At 45.2% G+C, this 26,409-nt stretch overlaps 1 protein-coding gene across 1 annotated transcript in view; it reads left to right on the top strand.

Moving 5' to 3' along the window:
• stxbp1b (syntaxin binding protein 1b) overlaps positions 1 to 26,409 on the top strand; it is a gene marked incomplete at its 5' end in the record, with an annotated part of 98,794 nt that overhangs the window by 5,604 nt on the left and 66,781 nt on the right. The window contains 4 exons of the mRNA XM_084308150.1: positions 10,223 to 10,272; positions 10,503 to 10,584; positions 21,417 to 21,493; positions 25,037 to 25,115. Of these exons, the coding sequence (XP_084164276.1) occupies positions 10,223 to 10,272; positions 10,503 to 10,584; positions 21,417 to 21,493; positions 25,037 to 25,115 (288 nt within the window). The remainder of the gene's footprint in view (positions 1 to 10,222; positions 10,273 to 10,502; positions 10,585 to 21,416; positions 21,494 to 25,036; positions 25,116 to 26,409) is intronic.

Genomic DNA, 26,409 nt, shown 5'->3' with positions numbered 1-26,409 from the left:
AGCCCTTTGTGACTGTGCTTCACGATACCATCCTGGCACCGCTACTCACCCCAGCCCTTCTTGACTGTGCTTCACGATACCATCCTGGCACCGCTCACCCCAGCCCTTTGTGACTGTGCTTCACGATACCATCCTGGCACCGCTACTCACCCCAGCCCTTTGTGACTGTGCTTCACGATACCATCCTGGCACCGCTACTCACCCCAGCCCTTCTTGACTGTGCTTCACGATACCATCCTGGCACCGCTCACCCCAGCCCTTTGTGACTGTGCTTCACGATACCATCCTGGCACCGCTCACCCCAGCCCTTCTTGACTGTGCTTCACGATACCATCCTGGCACCGCTCACCCCAGCCCTTCTTGACTGCGCTTCACGATACCATCCTGGCACCGCTACTCACCCCAGCCCTTCTTGACTGTGCTTCACGATACCATCCTGGCACCGCTACTCACCCCAGCCCTTTGTGACTGTGCTTCACGATACCATCCTGGCACCACTACTCACCCCAGCCCTTTGTGACTGTGCTTCACGATACCATCCTGGCACCGCTCACCCCAGCCCTTTGTGACTGCGCTTCACCATACCATCCGTTACACATACACACATACACATGTGAAACACTCACACATACACATGAAACACATGTGAAACACATACATGCATACACACACGAACCCCCCCCCCCCCCCCAATGTGTAGTGTTTGTGCGAGTGTTTACAAGGGTATATCCAAGACAATTTTCAGTATAGGGAAGTCATTTCAGTATATAAATGGTAAATGACACAAAGTAATTTCAATATATCAGGAAGTAATTTCAGTATATGAGGAAGCAGGGGTGTAAAGTACTTGAGTAATTGTACTTCGTTACAATACTTAAGTACTGTTTTTGGGGATTTGTACTTTACTCAAGTATTATTAGGTTTGTATACTTGTACCGGATCTCCTCACTGGTAAACAAGAATACCCTGAAGACTCTGGCAGGAGCACTCATTCAAGGATACTACGACTATGCTTGCACCTCATGGTACCAAAGCACCTCAAAGGTGCTAAAAACAAAATTACAAACATCTCAAAACAAACTGGTCAGACTACTGCTTGACCTTACTCCTAGAACCCACCTCACCCCTGCCCACTTTGACAACCTAGGATGGCTTAGAGTAGACGACAGAGTACAGCAACTTGCAATGGGCCTGGTCTACAAGATACACTACACGACCAAGGTACCCATGTACATGTCAAAATACTTCCCAAAGGTCAGTGAATACCACGATCACAACACCAGAGGGAGCTCCACAAATCATGTTAAACCCAGATTCAGCTGAAACAAGGGACTAAACACGTTTCGCAATTATGCCACATCAATGTGGAACGCCCTACCCAAAGCTGTAAAGGAATGTGAATCACTACCCACTTTCAAAAACACTCTAAAAAAACACCTACGGGAGACTGCAATTCGAAACTGGCCCCTGTAAATGTCCTAACACAACCCCCTCCAATGTACAGTAAATTACCAAGTATGGTCTTGTCAATATTCCAATGTACAGTTTTGTTTGTACAGTTGTACAGTGTCCCCCACCCACCCCTCCTACCCAACCCCCCCCCACTCCTACTTAACAGTACTTAAGTACATTTAAAAGTAGAAACTTTTTTACTTTTACTCAAGTGTGTTTTTAGCCAGATACTCTGACTTTTACTCGAGTACGATTTTGAGACGGTACCCCTACTTTCACTTAAGTATAATTTCTGGGTACTTTTTACATCCCCTGTCAGGAAGTAATTTCAGTATATCAGGAAGTAATTTCAGTGGGCCAAAACTCTGTTCATAATCCAAATCATCAAAATACTTTATTTAGTAATATAATAGGGTGTTTACATTTGAGTGTATTTTTTAAGAACCAGTTAAATCTAGTTTAGCTTGCTAGCGTTAATGCTACGCTAGTTTATGTTAGCTTGTTAGATCCTTAGAATGGCTAACATTAGCTTCTAACCCAATACAAAAATAGTAATGTTGCGTTATTTCTATGCTTCACCTGTAATAAGATAACAATTCTGTTCATATACATGAGAGCTGTGGGGCCATGTGGCACTCACCATAGATGCAGAATTAATTCACAAATTGATAAATGTTCAGGTTTAATAACCAGGCAGTGGCCTTGTTAGCCAAACCTTTTGTCCGCCTTTGGGATAATGTGTTAATGCTTGCAAGGAGCATCACTGAGCATCTATAGGCCTATAGCCTATATAAACTGTTACACATTATTGTGCACATACACATGTGAAACACTCATACATACATGTATAGACAAAATACGTGCATACATACATCTGAAATACTTACACATAGGCTTATAAATCACTTACACATACATGTATAATCACTACTCGTATACATACATACATACATACATACATACATACATACATACATACATACATACATACATACATACATACATACATACATACATACATACATACATACATACATACATACATACATACATACATACATACATACATACATACATACACACACACACACACACACACACACACATACATACATACATACATACATACATACATACATACATACATACATACATACATACATACATACATACATACATACATACATACATACATACATACATACATACATACATACATACATACATACATACATACATACATACATACATACATACATACATACATACATACATACATACATACAGTACGTTACTTCCTAAAATGCTTGTGCTATAAAAACTTTTCTTCCATAACGTAATGCCTGACTAGAGTAAAATGAGATGAGGCCTAAACTAATGCACATCCTCCAGCTTGCAGCTTTACAAAAGGGCTAATTCATCAGATATGCCCCAATCTGCTAAATTTGGCTAATAGTCACTAGGGGTGTAACAATACACAAAAACCACGGTACGGTACGTACCTCGGTTTTGAAGTCAAGGTTCGGTACGGGTTTTCGGTACAGTGGGGGAAAGTTTGGCTTTCCATGTTCCACTCAGGGATGATGTAGTGTGCAGTAACTAATTGTACTTGTAGGGCTGTCAACAAATATTCTATATTGAAATTAATAATCGACTTGTAAAGAAAAAAAAAATAATTATTATTATATTAGATTGTGAAAAAAACAGCCCTCGTGGGCGGTCGTTAGTGGTTAACATACCGTGGTATTAGTTCGGTACACAGCCGTTCGGTACGGTACACACTGAAACGGTTCGGTACAGATACGTGTACGGTACCTTTACACCCCTAATAGTCATTGTTAGCAAACATTTCTCCCTCTCTCTCTCTAGAGCAGAGCCCTAATGCTTCACAGACCATGTAGACTGACCCACGCTGTATAAAGTTAAAGAGTAAGTAATAGTATAAAAGCGTAATGTAAAACAGTAACTTTCTGCAGGCAGCTGACTGGTCTCAGGTCTCTAGGCTTCTTTGTCAACTCAACTTTCTGCTTCCTCCAAGAGCTCATCATCCACCTCTTTCTTCTTGCCTGCCCCAGTTTCACAATCTGTGGTCTCTTAAAAAAAAAAAAGGAGACACGTATTAGTATTATTTACACTCAGTATCAACGAATGTGAGTACAGTATGTGTAACTGAGGGGTACAATTCCCTGACTGTATTGATAAGTATGGTATCATTAAACCACTACCGCTTTATGTACTTTAATTACTGGCCATACAGTACATGATATATAAATATGATGAACACTTCCCACATTGAATCGGTTCCACACAAAGGTATAATCAAGTATTTATTGCAGCAAAAGGTACATAATATACTTCTCTATTATACTTTGGATGCGCTTATAAGGCAAAGGAATATGCGTAGGCAAATCAATAATGAATGTCCATTCTCTGGTTACGCAGGAGGTAATTATACAACCTGAATCTTAGGGAATTATATCTATGGTACACTAGTAATATATAGCGGGAGATACTGGAAGGGTCCCCCCGGTTGTAAGCCAGCAGGGGTAGAGGATCTGTCGGTAGTAGAAAGTCTGGTCAACGATGACTAAGGAGACTCCAAGTACAGGAGACGGTGCAATAGTCTCTTGATCCACAGACGAATACAGCTGTTCTCCGTAGACTGTAGCTCCACAGTGAAGAAAGCTAGCCGGCCTCAGGCTCTCTGAGGCGCAGACTCGACTTGGCTCCTCACAGGGTAAATCCCACACGTGTAGGCGTCGGCGATTCTCCGCTCCATAAATCACAGGACCAAAACAAATATAATCCAGCCGCAAAGGGCTATGTAGTCGTCGGGTAGATTAATCCAGTGTACATGTCCACACGGTTCTCGTCTAGGTCTCCTCGGGTGAAAGCGCCATGAAAGCAGCCCAGCCTGGATAAGCACTCTAGCTGATACGAGGAAGCGTTGGTGATGCTGGTCACTGTAGAACTTTAGCCGCACGATACACTATACACAAATAGACTATTACTGACTTAATAGAAATATGTCGCACTCGACGGTATAGCGCCAAACTCTGACAATTCAGTTATTAATTCGCACGCGGTCTCAATGCTCTATTTGGGGCCAAACAGGCCATACTTCACCGCACGGAGTATCGTGGGTGAGGCTTCAACTTATTGGGTAACTCTGACTTCTGACTAAGTGCTTCTGTATTCACCTGCGCCGTATTTATACGTTAGGTGAACAAACTAGTGCCAACATCATTTCTGTCTCGTATCCCTGGGCAAGGCCGGGCTTGTACAGACATGTCTTGACGGTGACTTTGAACCTGACTCCGGAGGCATGGCTCTGGCGCCTGTGGACCGCTGTCCAATAGGAGAATGAAATATTATGGTCTGGGCTAAAGGGATATTCCGTGTATATGTACAAGGAATATACAAGGGATATCAAACGATATACAAATACTATGCAATATATATCAATCAATAAATATATATATTCGGTTTAATCTGATCCTTTGTAACAGTATGTGTGACTTGTCCTTACCCTTTGTCATTTAGAAATGTTTATCTGTGTGGCGTAACAGAGATTGCGTTCGTCACCAAACCCCGGAGCGGCTGGATTCGCCTGTTCGAATCCAGCTCACAGCTCCGGGGTTGTCACCAGCTTGGCTGGCCGTTCACACTAATACAATTGGCTGTATTAGAGGGTGGGAGAAGCTGGCGGGGTGGGTCCGGGTCGTTGTAAACAGCGACTCCTACAGTTCGGTCGGGGCGCCTGCTAAGCGAGGATAGGACCTGAGTGGGATAGTGTGATCCTTCCACACGCTACGCCCTCTCAGTGAGAATCCGCGCTGCCAGGTGAAAAGAAGCGGTTGATTGGCTGGACGTGTGTCGGAGGAAGCACGTGATAGCCTCCACTCTCCCAGACCGACTGTGGGGGGTAAGTGTGCAGCGACCAGGAAGGGGATTGGGAATTGGCATAACGACTAACATTGGGATGGGAGAAAATCGGAGGAAAATGGAGGGGGAAAAAGATAAAAAAATTAAATTAAAATAAATGTTTATCTGTATAATGGCTTCATAATCTGTAATTGATCATACTATGATAAACGTCTTATCGTCTGTTCCGGTGTCAGTCTCTAAGGTCGCTGCTATTACCTTCCTTTCTCATAGGAGACACAAACCAAGGCACACAATTCCTCCAAGGAAAATGACATGGCTGCTATTGTGAAAGTTACTGTATGCATCCATGTGAGGGATATGACAGTTGGACAACTATAACCTTTAGTATTAAGCCATGGCTGTTGCCAGGTAGCTAGTTTACATGAATTAAGTACAGCTAGCTAAGCTACTTCTCAAAGGACACAACTTGCTACAAGCCCACAAAGCTCCTCCAAGCATTAACACATGATCCCAAAGGCTGACAAAAAGTTTGACTAACAAGGCCACTGCCTGGTTATTAAATATGAACATTTATCAATTTGTGATAATTAATTCTGCATCTACTGTATGGTGAACAGTAACACCACTTGGCCCCACAGCTCTCATGTATGTGAACAGAAATGTTAACTAACAAGTTATTACAGATGTTAGAAGCATAGAAATAATGCAACGTTACTATTTTGGTATTGGGTTAGAACAGGGGTCAGCAACCTTTACTATCAAAAGAGCCATCCATGTAAAAAAAGAGAAAATAAAAAACATTTGTTCAAAAAAAAAAAAGAGAGCCACCCCCCCCCTTCCCACAAAATAAAATTCATCTGGAGCCGCAAAACCAATTTACCCTTAAAAAACACAGTGTATTATCCCCAAGCATACCCCACATTTAGCATAAAACACCTGACATATACATAATAAGTAATTTGCGATTTATTATACTTTATACTTATAGCACACAGTTTGTTGCATTAATGGGATTATAAAACAACAAAAAGAAAATGTTTGACATTTTATTGCTGTTTTTACCTGTTATAACAAAGGAAAACCTCAAACTCTTATGAAGAGGAGAAAAAAGACTGGCATGTGTATAGATCTACTTTTAAATAAAACACAGAAGAGGAGACAAAACACTGGTGTCTGTAGACCTACTTTGAAATAAAACCCTGAACTAAGCAGGTATATTTGAGTCCTTACCTTCTTTGTGGCACATTTATAAAATAAAAAGTAAATCTTTTGTTGTTCGCACATTTCTCACCACATATCAGGCATACAGGTAAGCCTGCATCGTTAGTCGTGAAAGCAAATTAATCTGTCCATGCTGAATTAAACCCTCTATTTTCCTCTGACTTTCCTTTTTTAAAAATGTATCCATGGTTAGCTTACTGGGGGGTCGGAAACTCAAGATTAGCCACTTGCAGACGGCAGGGAGAGGTGCAGGGTGTGACGTATATTTTAGTTGATGAAATATTTAATTTGACGAAATATCTTTTCATTTCAGTGTCACAGTATGAGCTTGATCTCAAAAAAAAATATTAACTTTCTTTTTTAGTTGTAATGGAGCCACAGCTGAGTGGCTAAAGAGCCGCATGCGGCTCCGGAGCCGCAGGTTGCCGACCCCTGGGTTAGAAGCTAATGTTAGCCATTCTAAGGAGCTAACTAGCTAACACAAGCTAGCATACTGTAGCATTAATGCTAACAAGCTAAACTAGATTTCACTAGTTCATAATATGATAAAAAATAAACTCAAATGTAAACACCCTATTATATTACGAAAGAAAGTATTTTGATGATTGACATTACCTTCTGTCACTGCTGTTTCACTACTGAAATTACCTCCTGATATACTGAAATATGTGTGAGTGTTTCACATGTATGTGTGAGTGTTTCACATGTATGTGTGTGAGTGTTTCACATGTGTATGTCAGTGTTTCACATGTGTATGTGTGAGTGTGTCACATGTGTATGTCAGTGTTTCACATGTGAGTGTGTCACATGTGTATGTGTGTGTTTCACATACATTTTTGCAATGTATTACAGTCAAAGATTGGCCTTTTTATTGTCAGAGATTTATAAGTCTGTGTGCAAGTATTTCAGATGTATGTATGCAAGTATTTTGTCTACATAATGTAAATTATGAAATCCGGTCTAGGTGGTCCCTAGTCATATACATCGGATTTATATAGCGCTTTTCGAAATGCTCAAAGACGACGCTTATACTTCTCCATATGTCTCAGACCTGGCAGCACCAGAGCAGTGTGTTTACACCCAGAGACAAGGCCATGTCTGGAGCCTCTACAGTAAAGTAGTCACCTTCCCCCTGAAAGCTGCTTGTCAGGTTGGGACGCGTGGCCGACTCTTTCAAGGCGTCGGGACACTTCCACTTAATCTTGTTGAGTAATAGACCTATCTCAAACCCTGCCCTCTTTTCTTGATCCTCCAATCACAACTGTCGCTTACCTCGGACAAACCAAGTTTGTCCGAGGTAAGCGACAGTTGTGATTGGAGGATCAAGAAAAGAGGGCAGGGTTTGAGATAGGTCCATTGGACCCATCTCAAGCCCCGCCCTCTTTTCCTTGATCCTCCAATCACAACGGTTCGAGAGAAGCATCAGTTGTGATTGGAGGGTGAAGAAAAGAGGGTGGTGTTTGAGATAGATGCATTGGATAGACGAGACCCATTCACTGATTTATACACAGCTTGAAATTAATAAAAGACAACAGGGTTTTGTTTTTGCACAAATGAGGAAAATGTGGATGTGTATATACTTATTACGAGAGAGAGAGAGAGAGAGAGAGAGAGAGAGAGAGAGAGAGAGAGAGAGAGAGAGAGAGAGAGAGAGAGAGAGAGAGAGAGAGAGGTGCATTAGTTGACTGACACACATTAGTTGACTAGGCATATTCATGCTTAACATGACATGATGTCAACTGTCTTCAAATGAAGACAGTTTGGACACTAGCCAAACATATAGGCTGTGTATATATGCACGGGTGTTGCACTGTGTGTGTGTGTGTGTGTGTGTGTGTGTGTGTGTGTGTGTGTGTGTGTGTGTGTGTGTGTGTGTGTGTGTGTGTGTGTGTGTGTGTGTGTGTGTGTCGGCTGACACAGAAATAGCGGGAGGGCTAGTGTAAGAGGATTGGGAAGAGATTAGGGCCTCTGATTGCTGTGGGCTTCTCTCACTCACAGCAGATATCTTTTTAACTGTATATTTAAAGCTAATCCTAACCACAGCCGCCCCCCCCCCCATCCACTAGCACACACCATTGAAAGAAATGAGTTATGACGTACATTATGCATGAATAACAGTAACAACCTGAGTAACAACGTGATGACTAAGCATGATGACCACTTAGATGATGCTCTCTCTCTCTCTCTCTCTCTCTCTCTCTCTCTCTCTCTCTCTCTCTCTCTCTCTCTCTCTCTCTCTCTCTCTCTCTCTCTCTGTCTCTCTGTTTATCTCATTCTTTCACTCTGTCTCTCACTCTGTCACTCTCTCTCTCTCACTCTGTCACTCTCTCTGTCTCTCTCTCTCACTCTGTCTCTGTCTCTGTTTATCTCATTCTTTCTCTCTCACTCTGTCTCTCTCTCACTCTGTATCTGTCTCTCTCTCACTCTGTATCTGTCTCTCTCTCACTCTCACTCTGTCTCTCACTCTCTGTTTCTCTCATTCTCTCTCTCTCACTCTGTCACTCTCTCTCTCTCTCACTCTGTCGCTCTCTCTGTCTCTCTCTCTCACTCTGTATCTGTCTCTCTCTCTCACTCTCACTCTGTCTCTGTCTCTCTCTCTGTTTCTCTCATTCTCTCTCTCTCTCTCTCTCTCTCTCTCTCTCTCTCTCTCTCTCTCTCTCTCTCTCTCTCTCTCTCTCTCTCTCTCTCTGTCTCTCTGTTTATCTCATTCTTTCACTCTGTCACTCTCTCTGTCTCTCTCTCACTCTGTATCTCTCTCTCTCACTCTCACTCTGTCTCTCACTCTCTGTTTCTCTCATTCTCTCTCTCTCACTCTGTCACTCTCTCTCTCACTCTGTCGCTCTCTCTGTCTCTCTCTCTCTCACTCTGTATCTGTCTCTCTCTCTCACTCTCACTCTGTCGCTCTCTCTGTTTCTCTCATTCTCTCTCTCTCTCTGTCTCTCTCACTCTGTGTGACCAGGGTGTCAGGAAACTGTGTCACACTCACAGTCTGCCACACGCTTGTCTAGAAAAAGAGCAACAACAACACAACATTGGCAAAGTGTCATGGCAGAAATACAGCACAGATGGTCATGTGACCTCTCTCTTGGAGTGGTTGTTAAGGTTAGTCCAGGCGAGCGAGGAGCGCGCCCGTTCCCAGACATGTTCTGAGACGTGACGGAGTGGAAGAGGAGAGTTATCATTTGTTATAATTATAAATGTGAGAGTTATAATTTCACGATTTGTGGGAGAGTTGTAATCGGTGCGCTCCGTATACCCACGTCACACTCGTCCGTGCCAGCCGCCGTGCCAGTGGCGTATTCTCAAAGAGACAATTGAGGTTCACCCTCATTTTCAATGTCGTCGAGACTTTATTTCAATGCATACATTTTTACAATATAATAATAATAAATATTAGATCTATAGAGCACTTTTTCCACACATGGACCGCAGTCCAGAGTGCCCCACAGCAATTAGTATATAAATGAACATGGGCATAAAGTCAGCACACAATTGACAGAATAAAAAAACAATGCATAAATGGCAGACATATAAGAATAGGTATAAAAGACAATAAAAGTAGTGCAACGTAAACGTGCAGTCATAATTCTGTATGGCACTCAAATGATTTTGTTCATATTTTGACTGAACTGTAATTTGTCATTTATTTTCCTCTCTGCAGAGATTATGAATGATGTCATAAAAAAGGCCAGAGAGAAGGGCCAATGGAAGGTATGTGGACCTGCTGTTTTGTTTTCACTGAATGAATTGGTGATGGAGGTGTGTGAGTGTTAGTGCCTAAGTGCATGTGTGCATGTTTGTATGTGTGTGTATTCCTGACTTAACTATAACATTTCAGACTACACACATGTTGATTGGGATACGCTTTTCTAATGGGGGACATTGTGTGTGTGTGTGTGTGTGTGTGTGTGTGTGTGTGTGTGTGTGTGTCCTCCGCCCAGGTGCTGGTCGTGGACACACTGAGTATGAGGATGATCTCATCCTGCTGTAAGATGACAGACATCATGTCAGAGGGCATCACCAGTAAGTAGCACCCTGCTCAGAGCATTATTATTATTATTATTATTATTATTATTATTATTATTATTATTATTATTATTATTATTATTATTATTATTATTATTATTATTATTATTATTATTATTATTATTATTATTATTATTATTATTATTATTATTATTATTATTATTATTATTATTATTATTATTATTATTATTATTATTATTATTATTATTATTATTATTATTATTATTATTATTATTATTATTATTATTATTATTATTATTATTATTATTATATCTGTTATGGTTTGTAACCGACCTCAAACGCAACGGCACAGAGAGGAAGTTCAGAGTTAGCCAAAGCTAGGGCATACTTATTTACAGAGTCACAAGATGGATGAAGTACAGCAATCGAACAAACTGGGATCTGGCATGTAACGATGTAGCGGCTCTGCAGATACTCCCAGTAGGTAGTGGTGAGGAATTGGCAAGTGACGTTGAAGCGGCTCTGCAGATACTCCCAGCTTTCACTCCCGGTGGAAACGGAGAGAGAGAGAAATCAGAGTTAGCCCAACGAACACACAGAGGCAGAGAGGTGACTGGTCCAGTATTAATCCAAGTGACTTGATCTTCGGTGTACCACACACAAGTTAGCTGAGTCCAGAGAAAAACAATACGGTAATCTTCAGTGTTAATCTAACACAAAAATTAGGTGAGTCCAGTACAAACAAAAACGGGATTTCTTCGGTGTTCACCAAACACACAAAAAACTGATAATCCAAAAAGACTGTTTCCAAAAACTCACCAGAGCGCAATGCGAAAAGCGGGCAGATAACGAGGCGCAGCTCCGAACGGGGAACCAGGTTCTCCACAGCGGTTCTCCACAAAAGGTCCTGGAGTGCAAAAAGACAGGAACAGTGACGGGGAAGGCAGGTATATGCAGGTGTATTTCAGAACGACCCAACATCGATAGTAAGGAGGTCTGAGTATATAAAGCCTTCAGGGGCGCTAATTACAAACTGTGACAGCTGCGGGATGAGATTGATACTTGCTCCAAAAGCATGTGGCGGGGAAAGCACCAATCAACACGGCACCTTAAAGGAACGGAGCGTGTGGCGGGGAATGCATTAATCAACATAGTACCTTAAAGGAACGGAGCGTGTGGCGGGGAGCGGACCAAACCTCACAGTACCCCCCCCTCCACGGGAGCCACCCGGCGACCAGCCCGACCCGGCTCGCCCGGATGGGCACGATGGAAGTCGGTGATCAGGCCGGGATCCACGATGAGCTGGCGGGAGACCCAGCTCCGTTCTTCCGGACCGTACCCCTCCCAGTCCACCAGGTACTGGAACCCCCGACCCCGCCGTCGAACGCCCATCAACCGGCGGACCTGCCACTGGGGGTGACCGTCCACCATCTCGGGAGGAGGTGGTTCCGGAGCAGGAGGCATCAGGGGACTGAGAGAGACAGGCTTAACCCGGGACACATGGAAAATGGGGTGAATGTGCATGGACGCAGGAAGCTTAAGACTCACCGCCGCCGGACTGAGTACCTTCAGAACCTCAAAAGGACCGACGAACCGGGGGTTAAGCTTCTTGGCCGAGGACCGAAGTGGAAGGTCCCTTGCGGAAAGCCACACCCTCTGCCCAGGGTGGTATGTCGGCGCAGGAACCCGGCGCCGGTCAGCCCCACGACTGGCGCGCTCCGATGACTGGTGATCTCCCAGACCCGACGGCACCGGTCGAGGTGGTCCTGTACGGAGGGAACTGCCACCTCCGACTCCTGTGCAGGGAAAAGAGGGGGTTAGTAGCCCAGGGATACCTCAAAGGGTGAGAGGCCGGTGGCGGAACTGACCATGGAGTTGATGGAGTACTCGACCCAGGGAAGGAAACGGCTCCAAGAAGCTGGTCTCTCGGCAGCCACACACCGAAGAGCAGACTCCACACTCTGGTTCATCCTCTCCGTTTGTCCGTTAGTCTGGGGATGATAACCAGAGGAAAGACTGACCGTTGCCCCCAATCCCTTGCAAAAAGCCCGCCATACCTGGGAAGTGAACTGGGGCCCCCGGTCCGAGACGTCGTCCTGGGGAAAACCATGGAGGCGAAACACGTGGCGTGTCAGGAGGTCCGCCGTCTCGGCCGCCGAGGGAAGCTTGGGAAGGGCCACGAGGTGAACCCCCTTGCTGAACCGATCCACCACGGTCAGTAGGCACGTGTTCCCCTGGGAAGAAGGAAGACCCGTGACGAAGTCCAGCGCCACATGTGACCAAGGACGGCTCGGAATGGGAAGCGGCTGCAATAGCCCGGAGGGTGCCTGGTGGGAGGCCTTGCTGCGGGCGCAGACTGCGCAGGCCAGTACGAACTCCTTGACGTCGTTCCTCATGGTGGGCCACCAGAATCGACGAGCCAGGAAGGAGAACGTGCGATGAACGCCCGGGTGGCAGGCGAACCGGCTGGTATGGCCCCACTGGAGGACCCGGGACCGGACCGAGTCGGGGACGAAGAGACGATGAACCGGTACATTGCCTGGAGCGCGATGGAAGCGTAGGGCACGCCTTACCACCCCCTCGATGCCCAAGGTGACTACTCCTACCACCCTGGCCCCTGGGAGGATGGGAGTCGGGTCCTCAGTGGTTGGAGCCCCCTTGGAGTGTAACCGGGACAGGGAGTCGGCCTTCGTGTTGCGGGAACCAGGGCGAAACGTCAGCGAGAAGTCGAACCGACTGAGGAAGCTGGCCCATCTTGCCTGCCGGCCATTGAGGCGCTTGGAAGCACGGATGTACGTCAGGTTCTTGTGGTCCGTCCAAATGGTAAATGGCTCCTCGGCCCCCTCTAGCCAATGACGCCACTCCTCCAAGGCAGCCACAACCGCCAGCAGCTCCCGATTGCCGATGTCATAGTTCCTCTCGGCAGGGAGGAAACGACGCGAGTAGAAGGCACACGGATGTACCTTCTGGTCTGTTGCCGACCGCTGGGATAAGATAGCTCCCAGTCCAGTATCCGAGGCGTCCACTTCTACGATGAACTGTCTCTTGGGGTCTGGATGGAGCAAGATCGGGGCGGAAGTGAACCTCTTCTTGAGGGAGCGGAATGCAGCACACGGCGTTGGGGACCAGTCGAACGGCAGGGCGGGAGAGGTCAGCCTGGTAAGCGGTTCCGCCACTTGACTGTAGTTCCGGATGAATCTTCGGTAGAAGTTGGCGAACCCGAGGAAGCTCTGTAACTCCTTCCGAGAGGTGGGTTCCGGCCACTCCTCCACGGCCCGGATCTTGCGAGGATCAGCTCGGGTCAAGCCTCTCTCCACGATGAAGCCCAGGTAATCGACGGATTCGGAGTGGAATCGGCACTTCTCCGCCTTGGCGAAGAGCCGATTGTGGAGGAGGCGCTCCAGCACACGGCGGACATGCTGGATGTGTTCCTCGAGGGTCTTGGAGAAGATGAGGATGTCGTCTAGGTATACTACCACAAACTCCTCCAGCATGTCACGAAGGACGTCGTTCATGAGCGCCTGGAATACCGCCGGAGCGTTGGTGAGGCCGAACGGCATAACCAGGTACTCGTAGTGGCCCCTGGGAGTCTTGAAGGCGGTCTTCCACTCATCGCCCTCTCGGATACGGACTAGATGGTAGGCACTCCGGAGGTCCAGCTTGGTAAAGACGGTAGCCTGGGTGAGAGGCTCGAAGGTGGAGTTCATGAGAGGAAGAGGGTACTTGTTCTTAATGGTGATCTCGTTGAGCTGGCGATAGTCGATGCAGGGTCGAAGGTCTCCGTCCTTCTTCCCAACAAAGAAGAAGCCGGCCGCCACAGGAGAGGAGGAAGGCCGAATGAGTCCTGCTTCCAAGGACTCAGAGATGTATTGATCCATCGCTGCCTTCTCAGGGACGGTCAGACTGTAGAGGCGGCTGCCGGGAAGGGGAGCCCCTGAGCGGAGGTCGATGGCACAGTCGTAAGGCCGGTGAGGCGGAAGGGCCTGAGCCCTGGACTTACTGAAAACCTCCATGAGGTTGTGGTACTCGGGGGGTATGGTCGAGAGGTCCGGAGGCGGCTCACAAACGGATCTCCGGGGCGAGGGACAGGACGCCGCCTGAAGACACTGGGCATGACAGGAGGAGCTCCACCCCCTGATGGTACCGGAGGACCAGGCGATGTGGGGCTCGTGCAGCGCGAGCCAGGGCCGGCCCAGGACTACTGGGACAAGAGGGGATCTGGTGATAAAAAACTGGAGTCTCTCAACGTGGTTACCAGCAATGGTGAGCAGGACAGGGCAGGTGCGTTGAGTGATGTCAGCCAGGCGGTGTTGGTCCAATGCGAATACCTCCAATGGCCTCACACGAGCACAGAAGAAGCTTCTATCCCCAGGCCATCAGGCTGCTAAACGAACAATAAACACTATGCAACAACCATCAAATGCACACAGCACACACACCCACACGCACACACTCACTCAAACAAACAACACACTGCAGCACCCACTCTCCACACTTTAGATCACACAAACACACTTTACACTTTATATTTATTGATAAAGGATTTGCACTACAACTCGTACACCTACTGTGAATTGTACCTAAATTGCACCTCGTCCCATTTCTGCCTTGCACTATATAGTATTGTATATTAGTACACTGCACAGTATTGTATATTGTATGGTAACTCAGTTACGTCTATTCTGCATCGAACATTAAACTGAACACTGTGACCTCATTTTTTTTACTTCTAATTTTACTATGTTATTTTATTTCATACTTATCTTGTCTTGCACAGTCTCTGGAGCGTAACAGTAAGAAGCATTTTGTATAAAAGTATTCTGTACTTCTGTATGACAACTATTAAAGAAACTTGAAACTTGAAACTAGGTCCTCAAGTGGAATGTTGGCCCGGGTAGCAAACTCGAAGTCTAGGAAACTCTCGTCAGCCCCAAGTCAATGAGTGCCTCCACCGTGGCCCGTTGGTCCGCCCAGGCCAGGGTGACGCTCATCAGACGGCTAGGTGGTGCACGGCTCTGGGAACGAGAAAAACGGCTCACCAGGATCTCCCGGGGTCCCGGCGAGCCTGGTCTTTTGGCCGGGTGGGGCAGTTGGCGATACGGTGTCCATCCCGACCGCAGTAGAGGCAAAGGCCGGACCTGAACCTCGCCTCCCGTTCAGCTTGGCTAAGATGTGAACGTCCCAGCTGCATGGGTTCCTCCCCGGGCACCGAACGGGAGGGGAAAGAGCCACCAGTCGTGTTGGGAGCAGGGCGGCCCGCAGTACCGTCACGAGTACGGGGGGTCTGGAGAACCTCTGGAGGTCCCTGTCGGGTTCTCTCACGTCTTCTCTCCTGGAGGCGTCCGTCGATGCGAATGGCGATGCTGAACAGGTCCTCGAGGGACTCAGGTTCCTCACGGGTCGCGAGCTGGTCCCTGACAGCGTCGTTGAGCCCCCTCATGAAGGTGAGACGAAGCGCTTGATCGTTCCAACTGCTCTCCGTTGCCGCCAGTCTGAACTCCAGCACGTAGTCGGTGACCCCGCCACTGCCCTGCCGGAAGGTACCCAACCGGGCTCCAGGGTCCTGGCCACGGGCTGGGTGGTGGAAAACCCTGCGGAGCTCAGCCACGAAGTCTGGGTAGGAAAAACAGAAATCAGCCCCCATTGCCCAGGAGGCAGTGACCCACTGGGCTGCCCGGCCTGAGAGCAAGTTAGTCATGTAAGCCACTTGGGCTCCCCTTGAAGTGAATCGGCTGGGTTGATGACGAAAAACCAACTCACATTGCATGATGAATGTGGCACAATCCTCGAAGTTACCATCGAACAACCGTGGTTCGGAGAGACGGGGCTCCCGAGGTGCGGGATCGGGAGGCGCGGGGCCTGCCAGGGCTGCGGGTGATGCTCTGGCCGAGGCTCCTGAAGTAAGTGGGGTTACAAGCAAGGTGTTAACAGTTTCACTCGGCGCTTGTAATTGGTGGAGAATATTAGACTGCTGGCTAGCCAGAGAGCCAAGGGACCCCTGAATAGGCAGGACCTGGTCTCGGAGCTCCTGAACAGCAGCCGCAGCCGCACCTAGCTGTAGGCTGTGGTCGTTGGTTAACTCTATCTGGACCGCCAACGCTGTTCTGACCCTCTCTGTGTCGGCTGAGGTCGTCATGGTTGGGTCGTAATGTTATGGTTTGTAACCGACCTCAAACGCAACGGCACAGAGAGGAAGTTCAGAGTTAGCCAAAGCTAGGGCACACTTATTTACAGAGTCACAAGATGGATGAAGTACAGCAATCGAACAAACGGGGATCTGGCATGTGACAATGTAGCGGCTCTGCAGATACTCCCAGTAGGTAGTGGTGAGGAATTGGCAAGTGACGTTGAAGCGGCTCTGCAGATACTCCCAGCTTTCACTCCCGGTGGAAACAAAGAGAGAGAGAAATCAGAGTTAGCCCAACGAACACACAGAGGCAGAGAGGTGACTGGTCCAGTATTAATCCAAGTGACTTGATCTTCGGTGTACCACACACAAGTTAGCTGAGTCCAGAGAAAAACAATACAGTAATCTTCAGTGTTAATCTAACACAAAAATTAGGTGAGTCCAGTACAAACAAAAAACGGGATTTCTTCGGTGTTCACCAAACACACAAAAAACTGATAATCCAAAAAGACTGTTTCCAAAAACTCACCAGAGCGCAACGCGAAAAGCGGGCAGATAACGAGGCGCAGCTCCGAACGGGGAACCAGGTTCTCCACAGCGGTTCTCCACTAAAGGTCCTGGAGAGCAAAAAGACAGGAACAGCGACGGGGAAGGCAGGTATATGCAGGTGTATTTCAGAACGACCCAACATCGATAGTAAGGAGGTCTGAGTATATAAAGCCTTCAGGGGCGCTAATTACAAGCTGTGACAGCTGCGGGATGAGATTGATACTTGCTCCAAAAGCGTGTGGCGGGGAAAGCACCAAGCAACACGGCACCTTAAAGGAACGGAGCGCGTGGCGGGGAATGCATTAATCAACATAGTACCTTAAAGGAACGGAGCGTGTGGCGGGGAGCGGACCAAACCTCACAATATCACTACTAGGGGTGGGAATCACCAGAGGCCTCACGATACGATACTATCACGATACTTGAGTCACGATACGATAGCATTGCGATACTAAATATATCGCGATACGCTGAGTATTGCGATATTAATATTGCGATATTGCGATTTATTACCTTTTTTCAACTGCAAAGTAAAACTTTGTCAACATGTTTTATCTAATAAAATAAAGTTCAGTCTGTTCATCTCACTTCAATAATTTTTTTGCAGAACATGGTATTTTCTCAAGCAGACAGATGTAAACACTGTAATCTGTGTTGCATGTACCTGACAAAACTTAACTGAATGCACACGTGTGCGTGTGTGTGTGCGTGTGTGTGTGTGTGTGTGTGTGTGTGTGTGTGTGTGTGTGTGTGTGTGTGTGTGTGGACTACTGTTCTATTACAGGTATTGAAATGAACAATTTCCTTATACAAATTATTTTTGTTTGTTTTGTTTTAATAAATAAATAAATAATTAAATATCGATACTTGGCGTCCCTGTATCGATACAGTGTCGCCACGCAAAGTATCGCGATACTACTACGTATCGATATTTCCCCCCACCACTAATCACTACCAAGACATACCAAACAGTCCCAGGCCTGGTTAATGATCCAACAGAGAATAGAGCTCCGGTTGGAACATTAATGGAATAATATTTTACATTATATAATACCATATTATGGTTTTATTCACAGGGCACATGTAATAGAATCAGAAACACTTAAAGGTCCCACATTGTTCACTATTTGGGCAATTTTACACAATTCCTGTGAGTCTATGGAACACATCTGTAAGGGTTTTTTTTTCAATAAAATGCATTGTTTTGTATTTTTAATCAAGTACTTTGGTGCACCACTTTCTCCCCTTCCAAAGTACAAGCTGTTTTTGGCTGGGCTCCGCCCATACTCGCAATGTGCTTTGATTGACAGTCACCCACCTGCACTGGCAGATACGCTAGGATGGAGGAACCTTTTCAAAGCGCACCAGTAGAGAGAGAGAATGAGAGAAACAGAGAGAGAGACAGAGAGAGAGAGCATCATCTAAGTAGTCATCATGCTATAGTCATGACGTTGTTAGTGTGTGTGCTGACAGTGGAACAGCTGAAGGTGGCAACTCTGCTGTCGAAACCGCTTCCGCATTATTTCCACTCGCTGCTCATAATTTCAACGTATCACAGTTGATTGTGGGCGGGCGGTGGCAGATCAGAATTCTTACACGTCACAGAACCAGTCAATTCTGAATGGTTTGTTTCAGCAGGGAGAGTTCTTGTCTCAGCTGAACTGCAGAAATGGGACGTGGTACAGATTTCACATTTAGTCAGTGTTGGTACAAAACAATTGTTGCTTGAAAACAATGCAAAACACTGGAAAAGGCCATTTTTACAATAGGGGATTCCCCAAATACAAGGAATGTCAAGGATTTTTGAATGCAAAGCACCTCATGGACTGGCAATGTCACTAACTCATTCATTCATTCATTCATTCATTCATTCATTCATTCATTCATTCATTCATTCATTCATTCATTCATTCATTCAGTCAGTCAGTCAGTCATCCATCAATTCATTCATACATCTTTTCAGTCATCCATTCATTCATTCAGTTATTTATTCATTCATTCAGTCAGTCAGCTATTCAGTTATTCATTCATTCATTCATTCATTCATTCATTCAGCTATTCAGTCATTCATTCTTTCATTCAGTCAGCTATTCAGTCATTCAGTCATTCATTCAGTCATTCATTCAATCAGCTATTCAGTTATTCAGTCAGTCATTCAGTCATTCATTTAGTCATTCATTCAGTCATTAATTCAGTCAGCTATTCGGTTATTCAGTTATTCAGTTATTCAGTCATACATTCAGTTATTCATTCAGTCATTCAGTCATTCATTCAGTCATCCATTCATTCATTCATTCAGTCATTCATTCGTTATTCATTCGGTCATTCATTCACTCATTAACTCACGATTAGCCACTCTGCCCCTAGTGGTGGCTCACAGGTACTGTGTGTGATACCAGTCCAGTGCAACAATGCTTTGTGTCCTTGTTCTTGTGCTAACAGTGCAGACACATGACACATGCACACATAGTATACATACACACAGGGCGACAGTGGCTCGGGAGGTAGAGCAGTCGCCTGGTAATCCGGAGGTTCCCCGATTCTCCTCCCGGGCAGCGTGTTGATGTGTCCTTGAGCAAGACACTTGACCCCTAATTGCTCCCGATGAGCAGGTTGACACCTTGCATGGTTGCCGGTCAATGGTCTCTACCTAACAGAGACTAACTACACACCCTCAAGACCCCTACTGTTAGATCCTGATCAAACTGGCCAGTATCACGTCTTCGTCTGTTTGGCTCTCCATCCAATTCCTCTGCGTTGTGTCATTTTAATGGTCCTGACGTCTCCGATACCGGTTGATAAGATCCTTATCTCTCCCCGTTAGTACAATCCGCAAACCAGAATAATTCTCCACCTACGTAAGAATTCGACACTTCGACAACGTGAAATACCTTACAAGGAAGAGCGTGGTTTTATTTGATGAACAGAAACCTCAGCTCAGATGTTAACAGATTGTATTGTCCTTGAAGAGTCTATTCTAATGATCTTTCGGTGTGTTCAGTCTATCGTCCTTTTGCTGTTATGTCCGATAGTGGTCAGGCCTGGTCGTTAGCCTGAACCCTCCTCGTGTTAGCCGAAGCTAATGATGATGTGGCATTCTTCCTTCCCCCCCCCCCCCCCCCCCTCTCTATAAGAGGAGAGTCTCTCAGTCCTAGTCAGATTGTAGTCTGCCCTTAGCCGCTCTTGGTCTGCCTTACACCCAGAACCACTGTTCGACTTATAGATCTTCGTCGTAGCAACGACGGCCCCGCCTTCTGGTTGTCATGCGACGTGCTGTCATGACAACTGCATAACCTTTAACACCATTAAACTTTAAAAAGATGAACCTCTCTCCCTCCTGCTCTGGGCCTACAGTACACTTGCTCTGATCAATTTGTTCTTGCAGGGAATGCAAAACATTCGGCTGGCTGCTAAACATTCTGCTGGCTACTGCCTCTGAACCGCTTCTTCTATCACCGTCTTCCATGCACATTTCGATCTCACCGTTTTAGCTGTGATCATCTCCCCCCAATCTATACATCACATACATTGAAAAAGCACCCCAAATCCTTCACTACGCTCTGCATCTTCTGGCCGCCTCAGACCTACTCCTATCTGAGCTCCGGGAGGGTCATCAAGGAGAAGCCGCCTATTCTCAGTCCTTGCCCCACATGGTGGAATGAACTTCCCACCACAGTTAGGACAGCCGAAACCCGTCCAATCTTTCGCCGTCGACTAAAGACGCACTTCTTCAACCATTATCTAAATTATTATTATTTATTTTTTTAATAAAAAATGTAAACTAACCATAACTAACCTTACTGTCATGCACTTGTCCTAATATACTAACCTACACTGTAGCACTCAACACTTTGATGAACATTGTTACTCAGCTGATAGAGTTGTGCCCTTCCTGATGACTTGTCGTACAGAACTTGTAAGTCGCTTTGGATAAAAGCGTTTCAGCTAAATTACTAAATGTAAATGTATTTGTTTTAAACGAGACGATTTAGAAATGGGTCCATTGGAAATACATTGCGATTTGTGGACCGCGCGGGGAAACAGCAATGACGTAACCACCACACCTCCCTGTAAAAGATACCTAACCTGTAGCCCGAGGGGGCAGATCAGCCCTCGGCCACGTGGCCTGGCGTCTGTCTCTCGTCAGGACACAGGCTCACTGAGTAACATTGTGCTTCCCTGTGGTCCACAGTTGTTGAGGACATAAGCAAGAAACGAGAGCCCCTGCCCAGCATGGAGGCCATCTACCTGATAACACCCTCGGATGAGGTGAGATATACCAACACAGTCTCCTCAGAAAAAGTTAATAAAAATACTAACAAATAAACTAATAAAGTAACACTGAACAGCACAGGAAGTCCTTCATTCCGACAGCCATTAGACTCTATAATGCATCACTGTGCCTCACTGCATCACTGAGCACAGGGTGACAGTACAGCCTGGAGAAATCTTCCTGGACACTTTACACTTTAGATTTTTACATTTATTACTGTACATTTTCCTGTATATATAGATTTTAGAATGTATATACATACCAGAAGGTATATCCCAGACCATATTCTTTTCTATTTTATTCTGATTTTAGTCCTATTGACTACCTAAATGTTTATTGTTGTTCAAGGTGAGCGATCTGTAGTGCCGAATTTCCCTCGGGATTATTAAAGGATTTCTATTGTATGCTATTCTATTAATCTAAGTAGTAATATATTTACATATTGTATCTGGAATTGTATCTGTATTGTTGTGTGCAAAAAGAAATAATAATAAACTCTGCAACTGGAGATCAAACCAGCAGTCACTGCAGTAGTAGGCGAGTAGGCTTTCACCACTACAGTACCCACATACACCCATGTTATGGTTATAGTTAGGGTTATGGTTACTTTTAAGGTTCTCTTAATGGTTATGGTTATGGTATAAAGGTTAGGTTTTAATAAAGGTTAGGTTAACGGTTATGGTTATGGATAAGGTTAGTTTTAAGGTTCGTTGGTTCGTTAAAGGAACGCGCCAACATGAAAATCTGCATAAAATGTATACCTAGGTAAATGGAATATTGCTCCACTTCTACAAGGGCTATTTGCATATTCTTGGTATCTAGGAACATCTATGGACCTCAATGAATGTATTCTCAGTGTCAGAAATATTGTGTCTATTACTAGGCTTGCTTAAATTGTGATGAAACAAAGGAAAATATGAATTATGATTTTTCTTTTCATCTTTGACAGTGAATAAAACCATGATAATAATGACCAAACTTAAAAAACTGCCACTGAGCTCATTCAGTACCCTCTTGAGATCATGTGTACAAAAGATCTAAGGAAACTAATAAAGGGAAGATGATCAAATTGAAGGTTTTGTATATACAGTACTGAATTCTCCCATCCGGACCAATGCAATTTGAAATATTATTATAGAATATAGAATATATGCTTATACATTACCTTATTATAGCCAATTCGCACATTTATATATATATACATATAGTATCTTTCAAATGGCCGAGTTCAATTTGGATATAGTATCACCAGGCTTGCATAATAACAGATACTGATATTTACTGTAAACGACTGTACTATTTTATTTCCCCCACAGTATAACCATTTTGTAACTAATTTCAGATCTAATTCTTCCTACATGATTACAATAGTGTGGAGAAACTGACTGCGTTTCAATATTTGTCAAAAACGTTACCTTTTGTAGCTTATTATCGCGAATCATAACAATTATTGATATGATTCATTCAGAACGCTGATCTTTGAACCACCATAGTGGACCACAGGAAGTGTAGAACGGAGAAATTCCAACACTGAACGATAGCTAACGATGTCCTCTTCAAAATGGCCGCAAAAAGATTCCAATTCCCATGGTTCAACATTTCCATTTCCGTTTCCGGGTCAAAAAACGATTGGAAAATAAAAACTTAAAACGATATAAATACACTTTTAACCTATTGCTAAACTATTGCCAACCTAACGTTTTACATTCTACATGTATTTGTGACATAGTAGTGATAATAATACTTGAAAACGTTTGATTTTAAAAACGCTAATTTATTGCATCACTCATAAAAATATTAATATATGATAATAATGTCAAAAGGGGTCGGTACCGTCCCCGTGGGGTGGAACAGGTTAATGGTTATGGTTATGGTATAAAGGTTAGGTTTTAATAAAGGTTAGGTTAACGGTTATGGTTATGGATAAGGTTAGTTTTAAGGTTCGTTAAAGGAACGCGCCAACATTTTGAGACATTTTAGCTTACCGTCTTCTCCAGAGAGAGACAAGAAGATGGATACCAGTTTCCTCTCTGTGCGTTCAGTAGGAAGCTATCTGGCTGCATGTTAGCCTAGCTTAGCACAATGAATGGAAGCGGACATGATCGGTTAGCCTAGGCATTGTCCAACTAACACCTCTCCCGAAGGCTAACCGGTCATGTCTGCTTCCATTCATTGTGCTAAGCTAGGCTAACGTGCAGCCAGATATAGCTTTCTACTCAACGCACAGAGAGGAAACTGGTATCTATCTTCTTGTCTCTCTCTGGAGAAGACGGTAAGCTAATTTCCCCAAATGTTGGCATGTTCCTTTAACAGTTATGGGTAGTTTAAGGTAACAGTGTGGTTAAGGTTAGGGTTATGGTTTGGGTGAGGCTGTTAGAAAAGTGTGTCTTGGTGGTGTTGAGTAAAAGCACTCGCCTACCAATGTAGTGCCCCGGGTTTAGTCCCTGGCGAACTTTCTTTCTGAAAGCATAAAAAGTTGACATTGTTTGAATATGTAATATAATGTACTTTTGTAATGTACATTGTTGATACAATATGTAAATGTATTGCTTATGGCTATACATGACATACGTTACGTATTATGTACAGGGCTTGACATTAACAACCGCCAAATGCGGGTAGAATTTGGCAGTGGCGTGTAACTCCGTTACTCTTACCAGCCACTTTGGCGGTTAGACCGTGTAGCGTCACCGTTTTAGAGTCGTAGTGCAGAGTCTCTTTCTCTCTCTCTCTCGGAACGCAGTGCACGCTTACTTGCGTTGCGCGTAATGAGAGTCTCTCTCTCTATCTCTTCCTCTAACTCTCTCTCTCTCTCTCTCTCTCTCTCTCTCTCGGAACGACACTGAAACAGGATTTATATAGCTGATCTGTCAAGTCTAATAAATAAATTCGGTCAGTACAAAAAAAAGGTTTTTGCTTACAGTAATCGGAACGTCCTGGGTTCGAATCTGGCCCAGGACATGTGTTGCATGTCCTCCCCATCTCTCTCTCTCTCTCTCTCTCTCTCTCTCTCTCTCTCTCTCTCTCTCTCTCTCTCTCTCTCTCTCTCTCTCTCTCTCTCTCTCTCCCAATTTCCAAACTGTCCTATAAAATGTCAATAAAATGCACTTTAAAAATGGCTGAGAAAAATATGTACTCGTTATTGGCGGGGATTGAGTTAAGAGTGCAAAGACAACCTAACCTAAAACAACTTGAAGTAAAAATATATATATTATAATAATATTATAATAATAATGTAAAAAATATAAAATAACAATAATATAATAATACGATTTCTGAACTGCCTATTTGTTTTACAATATACATGAACAACAATCTGAATTAAAATATGTACAGTAGGCTGTACAGTAGGCTGCATTAACCAGATAGATGGATTGTTACATCCCCAGTATTCAGCACTACAGTAAATTCAACACATAAGATACAAATAATAGTAATAAATAATAACGTATTATTAATAATAGGCTCTGTAGCGAAAATGGTCCAATTACCCATTACATCTGTCTATACATAACATAGCATGTGGTCTGGTCTTGCAGTCTGTGGAGGGTCTGATTGATGACTTCAGGGACCCGAGGACGCCTCGATACAGAGGGGCGCATGTCTTCTTCACTGACAGTGAGTAGCTGAGTCCGACATGACCCAGCGTTTAGAGTGAGCATGGAACCAAGTTAGAGGTCATAGTGGATATTAGAGACCAGTGAGTGAGTGAGTGAGTGAGTGAGTGAGTGAGTGAGTGAGTGAGTGAGTGAGTGAGTGAGTGAGTGAGTGAGTGAGTGAGTGAGTGAGTGAGTGAGTGAGTGAGTGAGTGAGTGAGTGAGTGAGTGAGTGAGTGGGTCAGTGAGTGAGTGAGTGAGTGAGTGAGTGAGTGAGTGAGTGAGTGAGTGAGTGAGTGAGTGGGTGAGTGAGTGAGTGAGTGAGTGAGTGGGTCAGTGAGTGAGTGAGTGAGTGAGTGAGTGAGTTAGTGAGTGAGTGAGTGAGTGAGTGAGTGAGTGAGTGAGTGAGTGAGTGAGTGAGTGAGTGAGTGAGTGAGTGAGTGAGTGAGTGGGTCAGTGAGTGAGTGAGTGAGTGAGTGGGTCAGTGAGTGAGTGAGTGAGTGAGTGAGTGAGTGAGTGAGTGAGTGAGTGAGTGAGTGAGTGAGTGAGTGAGTGAGTGAGTGAGTGAGTGAGTGGGTGGGTGAGTGAGTGAGTGAGTGAGTGAGTGAGTGAGTGAGTGGGTCAGTGAGTGAGTGAGTGAGTGAGTGAGTGAGTGAGTGAGTGAGTGAGTGAGTGGTGAGTGAGTGAGTGAGTGAGTGGGTGAGTGAGTGAGTGAGTGAGTGAGTGAGTGGGTGAGTGAGTGAGTGAGTGAGTGAGTGAGTGAGTGAGTGAGTGAGTGAGTGAGTGAGTGAGTGAGTGAGTGAGTGAGTGAGTGAGTGAGTGAGTGAGTGAGTGAGTGAGTGAGTGGGTGAGTGAGTGAGTGAGTGAGTGAGTGAGTGGGTCAGTGAGTGGGCGAGTGAGTGAGTGAGTGAGTGAGTGAGTGAGTGAGTGGGTGAGCGAGTGAGTGAGTGAGTGAGTGAGTGAGTGAGTGAGTGAGTGAGTGGGCGAGTGAGCGAGTGAGTGAGTGGGTGAGCGAGTGAGTGAGTGGGTCAGTGAGTGGGTCAGTGAGTGAGTGAGTGAGTGAGTGGGCGAGTGAGCGAGTGAGTGAGTGAGTGGGTCAGTGAGTGAGTGAGTGAGTGAGTGAGTGAGTGAGTGAGTGAGTGAGTGGGTCAGTGAGTGAGTGAGTGAGTGAGCGAGTGAGTGAGTGAGTGAGTGAGTGAGTGAGTGAGTGAGTGAGTGAGTGAGTGAGTGAGTGAGTGAGTGAGTGAGTGAGTGAGTGAGTGAGTGAGTGAGTGAGTGATTTGCCACACAGCCCTGCACACCGTGGTGAAAATGCC

This window comes from Notolepis coatsorum (assembly GCF_963971535.1).
Source record: "Notolepis coatsorum genome assembly, chromosome: 2".
Classification (NCBI taxonomy): Eukaryota; Metazoa; Chordata; class Actinopteri; order Aulopiformes; family Paralepididae; genus Notolepis; species Notolepis coatsorum.
Note: the sequence above shows the minus strand (reverse complement) of the source record. Positions and strands in the feature narration are given on the sequence as shown.